Source organism: Opisthorchis viverrini, assembly GCF_000715545.1.
Source record: "Opisthorchis viverrini unplaced genomic scaffold opera_v5_150, whole genome shotgun sequence".
NCBI classification, from domain to species: Eukaryota; Metazoa; Platyhelminthes; class Trematoda; order Opisthorchiida; family Opisthorchiidae; genus Opisthorchis; species Opisthorchis viverrini.
In genome coordinates this window covers 1,088,458-1,104,788 of record NW_008751806.1, presented here as the reverse complement: position 1 = coordinate 1,104,788, position 16,331 = coordinate 1,088,458, and the positions used below count along the sequence as shown (strand labels likewise).

General features: G+C 41.8%; 1 protein-coding gene across 1 annotated transcript in view; it reads left to right on the top strand.

The window, feature by feature from the left end:
• Positions 1-15,109: 15,109 nt before the first annotated feature.
• T265_06896 (hypothetical protein) overlaps positions 15,110-16,331 on the top strand; it is a gene marked incomplete at both ends in the record, with an annotated part of 5,935 nt that continues 4,713 nt past the window's right edge. The window contains 3 exons of the mRNA XM_009172284.1: positions 15,110-15,235; positions 15,325-15,356; positions 16,210-16,319. Coding sequence (XP_009170548.1) covers positions 15,110-15,235; positions 15,325-15,356; positions 16,210-16,319 — 268 coding nt within the window. The remainder of the gene's footprint in view (positions 15,236-15,324; positions 15,357-16,209; positions 16,320-16,331) is intronic.

Below are 16,331 nucleotides of genomic sequence, written 5' to 3'. Positions count from 1 at the left end.
TTAAGCTAGGTTCATTAGAGTGCCAGTTTTAAACTGACTCGGTATGCGGAAGAATTAGGTCCTAAGTAGAGTGAGTAAAACCGATTGAAGAATCTCTACCAAATACATTTTTATCTCATTTGTTGTAAACGTTACAGAAATTAGTCAGCTGTAACCTCCCAACTGAAGTAATAGATTTGTCAACTTACCAAGACCAGTGTGCACGTTTGCAGTCGACCGCTTGTTATCGATCCTTTATCGCATTTTCATCGATCAGGGACGAATATTACAAAATAAACGTTCAGCTGTAGCACCCTTTCATTGCTTAGCTTTCCTGTCATCCAAAAAAGAATGAGGCCTCAGATACTGCTTGGCTGTCCGAGCATAGACAAAAGCAGCTGAAATCCCGGGTTCGGGTTCGAGCCAGGAGCCTCTTGTTCAATAAGTTGGTGTCCTCAAACCATGTCGAACAAGCCAATTTGTAACGCGGTGATGACCAACACTCCAAGCACGTTTTCCGATCTTGCCATCTCTAATTCCGCAGACATACCTTCCAAAGCAAGTCTAGGTTAAATGAGGTTTCGCTTTCGCTTATAGTATAGTATAGTATAGTATAGTATAGTATAGTATAGTATAGTATAGTATAGTATAGTATAGTATAGTATAGTATAGTATAGTATAGTATAGTATAGTATAGTATAGTATAGTATAGTATAGTATAGTATAGTATAGTATAGTATAGTATAGTATAGTATAGTATAGTATAGTATAGTATAGTATAGTATAGTATAGTATAGTATAGTATAGTATAGTATAGTATAGTATAGTATAGTATAGTATAGTATAGTATAGTATAGTATAGTATAGTATAGTATAGTATAGTATAGTATAGTATAGTATAGTATAGTATAGTATAGTATAGTATAGTATAGTATAGTATAGTATAGTATAGTATAGTATAGTATAGTATAGTATAGTATAGTATAGTATAGTATAGTATAGTATAGTATAGTATAGTATAGTATAGTATAGTATAGTATAGTATAGTATAGTATAGTATAGTATAGTATAGTATAGTATAGTATAGTATAGTATAGTATAGTATAGTATAGTATAGTATAGTATAGTATAGTATAGTATAGTATAGTATAGTATAGTATAGTATAGTATAGTATAGTATAGTATAGTATAGTATAGTATAGTATAGTATAGTATAGTATAGTATAGTATAGTATAGTATAGTATAGTATAGTATAGTATAGTATAGTATAGTATAGTATAGTATAGTATAGTATAGTATAGTATAGTATAGTATAGTATAGTATAGTATAGTATAGTATAGTATAGTATAGTATAGTATAGTATAGTATAGTATAGTATAGTATAGTATAGTATAGTATAGTATAGTATAGTATAGTATAGTATAGTATAGTATAGTATAGTATAGTATAGTGTAGATAGTATAGTATAGTATAGTGTAGTGTGGTACACTATAGTGTGGTATGGTATGGTATATCGTGGTATAGTATGGTATTGAACGGTATAGTATAGTAAGTTCGTTTGGCTTGTTCGCTGAGCCGGGTGATTTGATTGCAAACGTTTCATCACCAGTCAAGGTGACATCATCAGTGAGTTATTGGGGAGCGTAGTGGTGCGTAGCGGTGGGTTGGTGGTTGTGCCAACCACGTTTGCATTCAAACTGCCCAGCTCAGCGAACAAGCCAACGACCATCTACGCTACCTGAGCTACCAACATTTTCCTTTACAGAATAGTATGGTATGGTACAGTACAGTGCAGTAAAGTGCAGCATAGTACAATATATTGCAGATGCCCCGTAAATTATCAACAGGCGCCGGCCTGACCGCCATAAAAGCACTTTCGTAATCCTAAGTGAATACACTCATCATAGCCTTTACTTCATGCTGGTCAGATTATTAACCAATTAGGACATCATAAGGCTTCACACGCTTCAACCTCCTGCTTGGAATTGTTCCGTAGAAGAGTTTTACTTTCTTTTTTCCAACCATAATTGAGTCGGGAAGGAAGAAGTAACAGCTGGAATCGCGCGCGCACACACATACACGCACACACACATATATAGATATGCTATTTGTCGGGTAAGATCAGTACTATACATTCTTCTCCCATTCAGTAGAAATGAACAAATGAGTGGATTGACACAATGAGAAGCAGAGATAGATGGAACGACCGAAGGAGAGAGAGAACTCTACCGGAAGTCAACTGGATCTAATCCATCACCACCAGTGTCAATCAGTAGCTAAAGGCCAATTTCTAATGTGAAGCCGTGTGTCATTATGCGCGCTGTATGCTCCCGATGCTACCGGCGAGCACTTGTGCTGTTTTTCCGGCGCTAGGGGAACAGGACAAGATTTTGGGTTCTTCTCTGTAATTTAGCGCTGGCGGCCAGGGGATACGCTTTGGCATGGAAAAACGGACATTTGTGTGGCTTCTAAAGAAGGGTTTGTAACAAAGTAACAGTGTTTTCAAAAACAAGACAAAGCTTATTGCGGTTACATAAAATTTGGTGTTTAGCGGGACATAAATTTGACGAAATCTTGGGGACTGTGCATTTGTGCAGCATATTTAAAAGGAAAATATTATAAACGAAGGATTAAGCTAGGTTCATTAGAGTGCCAGTTTTAAACTGACTCGGTATGCGGAAGAATTAGGTCCTAAGTAGAGTGAGTAAAACCGATTGAAGAATCTCTACCAAATACATTTTTATCTCATTTGTTGTAAACGTTACAGAAATTAGTCAGCTGTAACCTCCCAACTGAAGTAATAGATTTGTCAACTTACCAAGACCAGTGTGCACGTTTGCAGTCGACCGCTTGTTATCGATCCTTTATCGCATTTTCATCGATCAGGGACGAATATTACAAAATAAACGTTCAGCTGTAGCACCCTTTCATTGCTTAGCTTTCCTGTCATCCAAAAAAGAATGAGGCCTCAGATACTGCTTGGCTGTCCGAGCATAGACAAAAGCAGCTGAAATCCCGGGTTCGGGTTCGAGCCAGGAGCCTCTTGTTCAATAAGTTGGTGTCCTCAAACCATGTCGAACAAGCCAATTTGTAACGCGGTGATGACCAACACTCCAAGCACGTTTTCCGATCTTGCCATCTCTAATTCCGCAGACATACCTTCCAAAGCAAGTCTAGGTTAAATGAGGTTTCGCTTTCGCTTATTTATTGAAGTAAACCCCAGTGCACGGTCTGGTGCAGAAGAATGCCAGGAAAAATGCATCACTTGACAATGAAGGTTAACTTAACGGTTGTCCGAAGTTCGATGTCACTGATTATCCAAAACGAGTATGAAGCCAATCTACGCAGGAAAAATTCTAGTGAGGAGTGACGAACTCCTGACCTACCGGAAAGAAGTTTGATTAAATAACCTTTTCCACACACAGGTGGTTGATCAATGGTGTGATTAACTTGTACTTAAACAGGGAGCCCACCTCATGTGGTCACACTTGTTGACTGGATGCTCACGTGGCGACCTCCCAGATGCATTTTTTACTCGTCCAAAGTTTTTCTTTCTGCCTATCAGCACTCTATAGGCAACCCACAGGAAGAATGATAATTAGCCATTTCTGGGCTGACTGTAGAACCCATTCCCAGTTAGCGGCAAGAGAGATTTGTTCAATCACTGGGTTCGAACCAAGCGAGAGGTTCAGATCGCTTGTGACTCCCAACAACGGCGAAACACTTACACAGCTCTTCAGCATAGATTGCCTTTGGTGATGGGATGAAATTCACAGTCAACGCTACCAAACACCATCATGCCACCATTTTGACTGGTTGCTGGTGCTTTCGGGATTTGTAGCATCCGTGGCATGCGACTTTGAAGTGGATGTTACCCTTCAAAGACCTCATTAGACCCGCATTCTATCGGTGAAAAGAAGAAGGCCTTCGTTGCGGAGTTGTTTATTGGAAAATGCCAAATAAACAGTTACAGACCAAGGGACAGGGAAGTAAAACTCTCATATGCATCTTGTCTACAAAAACTGAATATCCATCTCCTCCTTGAACGCGCCTTTCAGAATTTTCCTGGATAATCATTGACTGTTGCACAAATTCAAGCAAATGCGACTCCACAAGTCCCGTAATAGATCTTCCTTATCAAGAGATGCAGAGCGGATTTACGATAAAACATACTACTCGCATTCCCCCTCCAGTAGCATCGAAGCTACACCGGAAAACATTCTGTGCTTTGACCCGAAATAAAATGGACAAAAAGAAATCAAAGTCCTTATCTACCATTCAAGTCAAATTCTTAAACCCCAGTACAGAACTTTTTAGATCCATAAGGCTTGAGGAGTTATCGGTTACTTCGAATTTCCTATTGGATATTTTGAAATCTGCTCTGACAACATTTTTTCTACCCTTCCGTTAAAAGATCAAACAGGCTTGACTACTAATGTATCCAACCCGTTCGATCTGTATGTATTGCAACACCGAGGACAAATCATCCCAAGATGAATTCCACCGAAAAAAAGCAAAACAACAAGCAAGTTTGCACCAAGTGTTCCCGGTTGAATTCGGCTGGTAATTTCTGCACCCGAACGGCATAAAGCTGCATCATGAATTCGTGAATTGCAACCATTCAACAGCTTGGATCTGCCATAATTGGCAGCCGACTGAGTGAGACAGCACCACTGGGCTGGTGAATAGATATTATACTGTGAGGTTTATTTCGGATAAGCTAGGAAGCTAATCGTGGATACAACTTGTCACCATCAGGAACCCGGAGGCAATGCAAGATAACCCACCACACAAGCTGGATCTAGCGAATAAAACGTGAAAACTTAGAAAATCCTTGGATGATGCAATCACCTCGGTGTAGAAGAGAAAGTGAAAGAGGACGCAAAAAGTGATAAACTCACTCGTAGAAGTTGGTGCCAGGTAATAAAACATCATTTGACTTCCTTCATTTGGAGATAACGGTGTTATCAGCTGTAGGAACCGCGTACTCGTCGACCGGCGCATGGAGCACGTGGTCAAACCAGCGCAATCGACCCGGCTGAATAATGTATGATTTCGGCAGTTCGGTGACCACTCTGATCGGTTGTCAGTAGTATGAGGAGATTTTGAAATTTCGGCGAGGATTTTATCCTATAGGTGAAGCCAATCCATGCCGAAAGCTATCGCATCCTTATTTGGAATCTGGCTTTGTGCATTTATGACGCATCACAATCTCTGGGCTAGTCGGTGAGGACTATGTCGTTCGAGCACGAGAGGCCGATGAAAGTTTGATTAACTTGCATCTAGGCAGGTCATATCACGTGGTCGTGAATCATTGAAATGTTTTTTTTCATTTTGACAAAAGGCCAATGGTAAACAATCATCATTGAAAATGGTGCTAACAAAACCGTCATCTGCTGACATCTGGAACCAGGTTACTCTTTGCGGTGAGCAGGTTGGCTCATCGTGTATGAGACGAAACAATTGTCAACATGCAAATTCCAGCGATTTCTCACTCACTTCCCATCGTTAGTTTCATGCTTAGTCATTAGCTCCAACAAAACTTTAATAGAACACTTTTCTGACGATCTTCGGTTCATGAAAGTTTACGAGAATTTCCCGAAATGCCATAGATCGTGGAGGCAAAACATCCCTCTCCTTTGAGTAATGCGCGTGAACAACAGTTTGTGTCTCATGACATGAAGCAATATCTTCAGCTTGCAAAAAAGTCCGTAACTTGGAGATTTTAAGGTCTGTCTTGGATTCTCTCACTGAGTACTAAATCTCCCTCCAAACGTTTTGATGGTTAATCAGCAAAACCATGTTTAAGTTTGGCCCAAATTTCGAGTAGAGATTGCTCGGTGGTTAAGACGTGAACTTACTGGTCGGAAGATCCGGGGTTCGAACCCAACCTCAGTATCTGGACTGCTCCTAACTAGGCTCAGACAACCTAGTAGCATCTCATCCCCCATACTTCTAGACTTCAAAAAAGTGGTACAGCCGAACAGTTATCATTTCTTATCACTGGGTACTACGTCTTTACGTGAGCCATAACTCGTGTCCACTAAGGAGCAGTGCTCAGGAAAATGCAGTTGGTAGTCTGATAAGGCTTTAGTCACGTGCTGTGGTTTCAAAGCCGGAGTTGTAGAAGTTTCGCTTGGGAGTTTCTGTTTACAAGGTGACTGTGTGAGGGTTACACAACCTAGAATATCAAACTAGCAAGAGGCCAATCCGTTTGTAGATGAAGAGTAGTCAACTGCTTACATAGATAATCCAGTAGGATTCCAAAAGAATGACTTGATAAAAATATGCCTAACTAGTTCGGGTTTGTTATAACTTGTTGCAGCTACTGTTGTCGTGCAATCATACTGTGAATAAATCATTTGACTTCTCAAACCCTTTTGATAGTAGATACCTCCGGTTGTATCGGATGAAATCACAGCGCACACATCTGAATATCTTTGAGTGAGACCAAGAGGGTGTTTGAAAGTTAAAGCAAATCTTTCAAGATGACACCGTTGTCAATGGCTGTTACTTCCAAAAGTACCCACTTTAGGTACACTGAAACAAACACATTGACGAATAAAACACAAAAAATGCACCAATTGTAAGTACTGTTCAAATCATTCGGCCTTCCTGCATACCTTTTCTGCGTCTATTCAGGGTAGTCTATGTGCATGATGCCAAATAATGTAATAATGATCAATAAATTCAAAACTGGCTGACAAAGAAGTCGTTGGATCAATCGCTCGCCTCAATTTGTACTACTCAAAAACCGCGTCAGTAGCGAATGACTCACAACAGTGCTTACACGGTTTGGTGAAAGTTTGCCTGGTGCTTAGATTTTTCCATCCCCTCCAGCAACAAGAGAGATTTTTCTGTTGATCGTTAGGCGAGAAATCGCTGCGGAAGACAATGCGAATTAACAAAAAATGTCGGATTTTGACTTTTAGTTTCCGAATGAGATGTATTCAAGCACATCAAATGCGTCAGTTCACGGAGAGTCTTCAGTCAAGTTGGTTCAGTAAACTTATTAAGCGCCCTCGACGTATTTGGACAAACGTACGCGCAAAGTGTATGGCACAAGCCACCACACTCTGCAGGTGCCGGCAGATCCTTCTTCCGGAAATCGCCTATTTTACAGTTCTTACGCCTGACGTATGAAGTCAAGAGCTGTCAAGTCATTGACTGGTTTGAGCGTACAACTTCCTGTCGGATATTGGCGTCGTACGCGTAGCTTGATTTGTGCTGCTCAACGATTTATTTACGATTCAGCCTAAATCGATAATTTCTAGGCTAATTGGCGTCTGATTGGTTGCTAAGTTTTCTTGTTTATTGAGGATCAATAGCCTAGTCCACCTGTTCCGACAAAGGCATATTATCTATCGTTGTGTTAAACAACAGCTAAAAAGCCGTAAATCCGTTTATTTACCTAGGTGGAATAGACCAGGGTGGCGATTATTCTTTTCTTGACCGACCGGTCAATTTTTCCGGATGCATACCCCTCAATTCCTCATTTTTGTAAACGGATTTGATCGATATGTCTTCTGTGGGAGAGTCGAAAACAACGAAGATCGGGAATGAGAGCTGGTTAGAAAAAAGCAGTACGCAACGGCGCGTAGAAACGAAGAAACTGTGCGCAGCATAACCAGACATTCTAGCCGAAACGGACGCGCGTGAAACCGATTAGAGTTGGGAACACACAATTTTTCGCATCTTCCATGCACTTACGCACTATCTGTCGTTGTTCGGTCTATTCTGCTGTTTCTGGTCGGCTAATCCTCCTCGCCAGCCGTTGGAGTGTCACGAAGTATGTAATTAACATTGGTGAATGTGTGTGTGTGTGTGCGTATGCCTTAACGACAACGAGACAGTCGGGTTGCTGCGTATGCAAAGTGGGCGTTGCCAAAAGTTCATCTGAACATGTTTAGGAGAACGTTTCCACAGATTTGTTCATAACATTATGTGGTTTATGACGTCATCCACGGTGCAGTCCACATTAGTAGGGCGAATAACAAACTTCTCGGGTGATATGATACCTTGCTTCTTGTAAATAAGATATGCTTTTAAACGTGAAAAGTGCACGCAACTATTTAAAACTCACGTATGTATTGCAGACTGCTGCTCTGGTGGCGGGGATCTGTTCGCGACTGCGTGGGCAAGGACAGAAAGACTTTCAGGGAGAAATGCAAACGTGTGCTATTCGGTGGACTCAGGGCGGCTGAGCAAAGAAAACTGCTGATTGTGGTCCCACTTTCTACTGGATTGAGAAAACAATCTGAAGTTGACGTGAATTCGGTGCTAATTTGAAAGTTAGAGATCACTAATTAAAAGATGACGTAATTTGACCCCAAAAATAATATCGGTTCAGCTACAACATCCTCTCCTTGTCCCTAAGGAAATATGAAGGCTGAGATACCACAAGGATACCGTAGCTTACACAGAAGCATTTAGGAAGCTGCGACTGGATTCGAACCATGGATGCTCTGGTTGGTAGGTTTGTACCTTGGCCACTGAGGTGTCCCAAAGTCCTCAAAAAATGAAGCTTCAGTGTGATTGCAGGATGGCAAGTGCCAAAATGTATGACACGTTCCAAGAACCGTTGCACTGTGAACCAGGAGAAAAGTTGATCAAACTGAGTGTACAAAGACTGAAAATGAGTAACCTACCTAGAAGTTCTGCCAAGCTCATCCCTAGTGAATTATTATACGAGAACCAAGAAAGCAAAATCAGTTGTCAACATATAGCAAGACAAACTGCATGTGCGAACTGATAGCTTTGCTAATCAAAACGAGCGTTCAAACTACCGGCCGGCAGGTCATGGGTTCGAACCTTTCCAAGAATTCATAAGATGCACACTGCTGATTATTCTAGATGAGGATGCAACAGGTGCATATTGCTTCCCGGCTTCTTGATGTAGACTGGCTTTACCCAAAGGACGAAGTCTCATCTGAAGACTCCCACAAATCTTCACACTACCTACATTTTGACGGTTCACATCTTTGAGAGCCCACCGGACTGTTTGTCCAGTCTGTTCATTCACCAATAGTTGGATCAACTGAATCAAAAGTTTGGTATTATTAGTGCTGGTGCAGCCACAAACTGTGTGGACATGCATACCAAGCAAATGTCAACTTGCTGTGCGGAATTTCACACGGATCCCGCTTTACCAGTCGCAGTCAGGTGCTGCCACTGCCGAGAAGCCTATACCGCGCAAGATTGGCCGGAAGTGTGGGACGCTTGCCGGATCGGCATCAAGCCTAGATCTGATTGTTGGAAAGTCTGGACCCAATAGCCAATCATGACCAAGTATGCCGGTTGCTAATGGCCCGGCCAGAAGGCGTCAGAATTTCCAGAACGTTGTCGCCACTTACATGATATGTATATGAAGCGCTGGATAAGTGTTCTTGACTTCGTTTTTGGCGTTAATATACCTTGTGCACCTTTGGTGGGAGGCTCAGACCGAGAACCAAGCTGGAAAAAATACGATTCCCACACAACTGAGACCCATTCACGTCAAGGAAGTAACACATAGACGGTTGCCGGATTCGTAGATCTCGAATTCAAACATCGGGTTCTGGAGCAATTATTCTGTTGAAGCATTGAACTCGAGTTTCACTTCAACCCGAGCTCATCATTAGTGCGTATCCTTAGACGCGCCTAAAATACACCATCTCAAGGATGACAAATTATGTTCTTATCGTCATTGGCTCGAGTTTATCAATCACTACCTTACTCAGTGATCACCATGAGTTTTTGAGACAATTTTTCAAAAATCTATCTTGAAAAGGACCAAAATTGTCACCAGCTGCGCCTGCTCCACACTCATTCGAGTTTTCTTGTACATGTAATAGTGAGTGCTTTTCCTGAGATTCCTGATCTCTACTCACTCTCGGTTTTCTGCTTGCTTTAAAACCGTTCTCTTCCGTTCCTCAAAGCAGTCTACTCTTTCACCCACGCTCACACGATTGGTTGATACGGTTTACGAAGCTTTTTAATCCTCGCTGCATACTACCCATGATCCATCAACTCAGTCAATTCTTCACCGATTTCTGTTCACAAACAGTTCCTTTTACTGGACTCTAGTTAATGGACAGTTACTGGTTGTATGTGGTAACAAATCGGAACATTTACTTTTATTTGTCTTGTGTAGTCGATTCTATTATCGGCAATATGACTGTTCTGTAGCTGTCAGACAATTCCTTCTTTTGGCCAATTACTCGTCTAAGATTAGAAACAACTAACTTGGCCTTTTCCTCAGCCCTTTGCATGGAATGACGTTGAGAAGGTTTTCATTCATTTTAGTGTTGAGCGACTAACCGTATGCGGCTGGTGCGATTTGAATCAGCACGGTCATGTGGGGCGGATCGATCTGTGGTTTGCTTCAAATGCGTGATGTAGGAGTTTAAATGATCGTGGAAATCCACCAATTGAGTAGGCAGAATAAACGATCTTGTCTATATCCTTGTTGGAGCGTTCAGTCTGGCTTCACGTATATACCACTAATGACCAGCGTGTATGAATTTTTGTCGGCGAGTCGTGATGATGTCCAGCTGATTGCATGATGTTTGAACTTTTGAGGTATCGTGGATACCACCTAACCTATTACAGCGACATGGTATCAGTCTTGTTTATATACTTTCAAGCCTTTTTTCTAACAGGCGGCAGTCAAAAAGCCGTGATAACCAGGTGTGAGTTGGTCCTAAACAAAGTTTATGTCCAAAAATAGCTAGAAACCAAGATGATATCTGATAGGTCAGCTGAGGTTATTGTCATTTGCCTTTATGCCAACGAATGGTATACAACTTCTCTCTTGAAATGGTCCAATACCGTGTGTCTGTCACCTAATACAGGTAAACCAATTCTCCCTATAGATAACTTAGTTGTGTCATATTGTGGGGGGAACGCCGGCATGTAAAAAAACACCACAAGGGAAAGGAGTTTATCATTTACAATTAAATCACAATTTGTTCATTGGTTTCTTCGCCGAACTGAGTAAGTTGATTGCAAATGTTTCATCACCAATCCGGGTGCAATCATCGGTGCTTGGTTAGGAAGCGGAGTTGAGGATGGCGACGGTTTGCACACAACCAGTGACCGACTGCTACGTTCTACCGCGCTTCCTAACAGCGCAATGAGGGGGTTACCCCGATTGGTGTTGGAACGTTTGCGATCCAAATGCCCGTTTTATTGTATAAACCGGCGACCGCCTATGATTTCTGAACTATCAGTATTCCATTCAACAGCAAATCGGACTATCCTGAGAGAAGTTACACCATGGAAATATCCACACAGGAATGCGAAAGTCGAACGACCAAGAACTAAGGCTGAGAACATCACAGACAAGAGATTCAGCTGAGTTCCAGGTGAGTCTCTCGAGAAAATAAATTAGTTTGCAAATGAGCGTATATTCGCGAAGTTCGTGCAATTTGGTTTCAAGTAGAACATAAGGTTGACGGAAACCTGGGGACTGCGCCTACCTGATGAGCCCCAAAAAGGGCGAAAGCGGTCGTGGGCTGTCGACGGATTTTCAGCAACCTCATGAGTGCATTACAAAGATATAAGTGTTTCGCGATATCACGAATGTAGTAGCGACTGAAATATGAGGCAGCCTGGTGCAGCACATTCAGTTGCCTGGAAACATCAAAACTGAGAGATTCAGCCGGGTTCCAGATGAGTCTCTCGGAAAAACCAAATTAGTTTTCAAATGCGTGTATATTCGCGAGTTCTGCCCACATGTTGCATCATAACACGGTCCCCTACCACCGCCCACCATATAGGAAATGACGTAAATGTTCAGCGAATGCACTCACTCAGCAATCCGACTTCCAAATTGAGCAGCTGGATCCACACACACACACACACCAAGCGGAATGTGGCACCCAAAGGAGGGCGTGCCAAAATTGGCTGCTGATTGTGTGGGAATTACATCTATGGTTAAGCCGATTTGCGCGTTTTCTGTTTGATTGGTCAAAATCAACCCCGGATCTGGCTGGTAGCCAATCTTCTTACAATACTATCTGTCTTACATAGATCTTCCTATTTCTAATTTTCGGCTTTATCGCAGTTGTTTGAGTTTGACCATATTTAAACCTCATCAGATCAATTAATGTTGTGCAGCCCATGTGACCATTTCGAAATTCGATTGATGGGGTTTACCCTCAGTTACAGGCTTACGAACGTAACGAGAGAACGCGGTAGATCAGTGGTTAAGGTACGAAATTACTAATCGGAATGGAGCATGATTTGAACCCAGCCTCGACCCAACTCGACTGTCCTTGTCTAGGGCTGGGCATCCTGGGGCTGTTTCAGCCCTCGTTCTTCTTTTGACGGCACTGAAAGGGTGCTGCAGCGGAACGGGGAATTCCCGTAAGTGCATGACTGTTAAATTGCTTGGATGTTTCGGAAGTAAACCAAAAACGACGTACGTCATCAAAGGATAGGAACGAATCTCCGAGATACTGACTAGTGACATGCCATCAGTATGAAGCCGTCTGCTCTCAAGGGAACAATTACAGCTCACATTGTCAAGTTTACACGACATAGATTGGTTAAAAACATTTCTTCACCTCAGATGGAAGTTTGCCAGGTGACGGCCGCATTTAGAAAGTCTTCCTACCTGTTTAGTACGGCAGTTTGTCTCCAAGACTCAGCAAGCCGTCCCAGTTATTTGATTATCTCGATAACGCCTATCTATCCTCGTTTTCGTTGCAAAGTGAGCACCCGTGTTTATCTGACTGTCGGTTAACATCATCTAGATCAGAACAGTCGATTTCAATTCATTTACACAACAGAAAGCAGTTCCAATAAACTGAGAACTATCTTCCGCTGCTAACGTGTTTGGTCGCCATGACTACCCTTGTCAAAGAACAGCAATCAACATTGTTAAGGTTTTTAGGGGCTCCGATACCGTCCAGTATTTCATGTCCCCAATTCCACAGGCTAAACAACTGCATTTTACGTAAGTTTTTGAGCAAGTTCTGTTGAGAAGAAGGTGATGGGAGACTGGACGTGATCAACTCGGATGCAGCCATGTCGTCCTTGGACACTGTCATTTTACCCAACCCGACAGTCTCGCAAGTATGTCTTTTATGGACAAAAGAAATTTGTCCCACTTTGTGTCATTTATATGTTGGTTATGTGCTTTGTGAGGATAAACAACCATTCACATTGATGAATCACGAACAGCTAGCTAACAACTAAACATTTTACTGATTTCAGGTCGTTCTGGCAGGGAGTTGTGGAAATCATGTTCATATCACTCTTGTTTGGGCGGTTCTGTTCCTGTCCTTTCGCTACTTCTGTCTCTTGAGTCCGCACCAAATGGAAGGAGTATGGTATTAGATTTGCGAACTTATTACAGCTCATTAGCAATGTATTACCTTGACCTTGTCGGGGTTCGAACCTGGGACATCTGACATGAGAGGCAGTCGCTTGGCAAATACGCCACCCTAGACGCATCTGAATTATCACGTATGAACAGTCGATGGACGATATGACTAGTTTGCCCGTCGACTGGACCTACAATCCAGTAAGTGTCCAATTTATAATGATAGTCTGTTCCGTTTACCAGGACTTCCAAGTCAGCGACAAATATTTTTGGACCCATTTTTTCATTTGATCGCTTATGCGTGGGTGGACCACCTTGAATTTGAAGGAGCCAAATGGTAACGAGAAAATTTCATTCCCACATGTTGGATTGCATCAACCAAGTGGGAAGGTTGCAATTTGATTGGATAATAAAATGCTCAGTTTGGGACCATTTGGGCCCGAGATTTCAAAAGCTCGCTGTCATTTAGCAGATCACTTCGTGTAGTGTAAGGCGCAGCAAACTGACCATTGACCAAAGTCATCCTCGAGGTCTGGATATTAGCCCGAGAAAAAAAAGTTGGGTGAAGATTGTTCCCGTAATGTCAAAGGGCTACCAGATACCGTCTATCTTACTTTATAGGGCGAGCGTAGAGTGTACACAAAAATACTGGTGTTTTCACGAGAAATTCTCCTAAGGCAGATGTGGTCGGCTGTGGGAAACCAGTACGGTACATGTGTTCTCATTACTGAAACTCTTCAGATGGATGTAACACGACCGTATCTTTTGGGTCTCAGGCACAAATGTGTCCCCAAAAATGCCGGACCTAATCACATCCATCTGCTGGGTCTAAATTGGGACTAACTTTCTTTTTTCGTTTTTCTTTCTTTCTGCCTTTCCAGGACCGTTCATGTCGGCTCGGTAATTATCACAAGTTTAAGCAAAACAAGGAAGGGGGATAGTTGGCTGATTCACCAGAACGCCATATAAGCCATCTGACATATGTTCCTAGTATTCTAGTTGGTCCTGATCTGTGAGGTGTGATCAGCTAAAGACGGAATATGGACTGGGAATTCGGATTTCCTAAAATCGATGGACGATATCCAACGGTCATTTGACAGACAGCAGTGAACTCCGCTAGCATAGCCATCTACGTGCTCACTACCAGTGTAGTATTGGCTTACTGTTAGAGTTGTCGAGCTAACTCAGAGCGATACTGCTCAGTCATGGTAGTTCTTCAAAGAAGGTGGATTAGCAAGCTTTTTGCTGACTTCCGAGTGCCTGAGAGGAAACAATCTGTCAGACGGGCATGCATCATGGTGTGATCGAAAGCAAGCTGTCTGCCGAAGAAGGAACGGCAGTCTTCAATTGTGGCTCTCCACAGGTGGCTGATTGCCATGTGATCCAACTGGGTCAACGGCTGTCGGAAGTTGGTAGCCGCTAGGTTACCTGATGCTGAAAAATCGTGCGGACCAGAAAGAATGTATGATCAGTGCCAAACTGGATGAGCCGCTCTCGTTTCCCTCTGTGACCTGCATCGACCGCCCAAATGTGATTTCAAGGAGTTCAGACGATCAACTTGGGCATTCATATCGCTCCATTATGTTGAATTGCATCATCCAAATAGAAGGTTGCAATTTGATGGGACAGTAAACTGCTCAGTTCGGGACCAATCTGGCCCAAAGGCACGCTGTCATTTAGCAGATGAACTCGTGTAGTCTAGGGAGCAGCAAACCAGGACACGTTCATTGACCAAAGTCATCCAATTGTGAATACCCCCGAGGTTTGGATATCTGCCGGAGAAAAAAACTGAATGTACATTTTGTAATGCAATACTCAGATGGTTGCTGAAAACTCCTCGACATCCCACTACCGGTTTCGCCCTTCTTGGGGCTCTTCAGATAGGCGCAGTCCCCGAGTTTCCGTCAATCTTATGTTCTATTCGAAACCTAATTGCACGAAATTAGTGGTTATGCACTCATTTGCAAACTAATTTGGTTTTTCCGAGAGACTCACCTGGAACCCAGCTGAATCTCTCGGTTTTGATGTTTCCAGGCAACTGAATGTGCTGCACCAGACCGCCTAAGGTGAGTCTCTCGAAAAACCAAATTAGTTTGCAAATGGGTGTACATTGTTTCCATAATGCCAAAAAGCTACGATACTGTACTATACTATACTATACTATACTATACTATACTATACTATACTATACTATACTATACTATACTATACTATACTATACTATACTATACTATACTATACTATACTATACTATACTATACTATACTATACTATACTATACTATACTATACTATACTATACTATACTATACTATACTATACTATACTATACTATACTATACTATACTATACTATACTATACTATACTATACTATACTATACTATACTATACTATACTATACTATACTATACTATACTATACTATACTATACTATACTATACTATACTATACTATACTATACTATACTATACTATACTATACTATACTATACTATACTATACTATACTATACTATACTATACTATACTATACTATACTATACTATACTATACTATACTATACTATACTATACTATACTATACTATACTATACTATACTATACTATACTATACTATACTGTACTGTACTGTACTGCACTGTACTGTACTGTACTGTTATGCACTGCACTGTATTGCACCGTACTGCACTGCACTATACTGTAGTGTAGTGTAGTGTACTGTACTGTACTACACTCTACTGCACTGTACTGTGCTGTACTTTATACGGGAAGCGTAAAGTATATGCAGAAATACTGTTGTTTTCACGAGGTGTTTTCTCCTAAGGCAGATGCGGTCGGTCATGCGAAACCAACCCAGTACATGTTTTCTCATTAATGAAACTCTTTAGTTGAGTGTAACAGGCCATTTCTTTTGTGACTCAGGTACAAAGTTCTCCTAAAGGATCCCGGACCTAATCACATCCACCTGCTGGGTCTAAATCGGGATCAACGTGCTGATCGTCTCCCTTTTCAGGACCGTTCATGTCGGCTCGGTAACTACCACA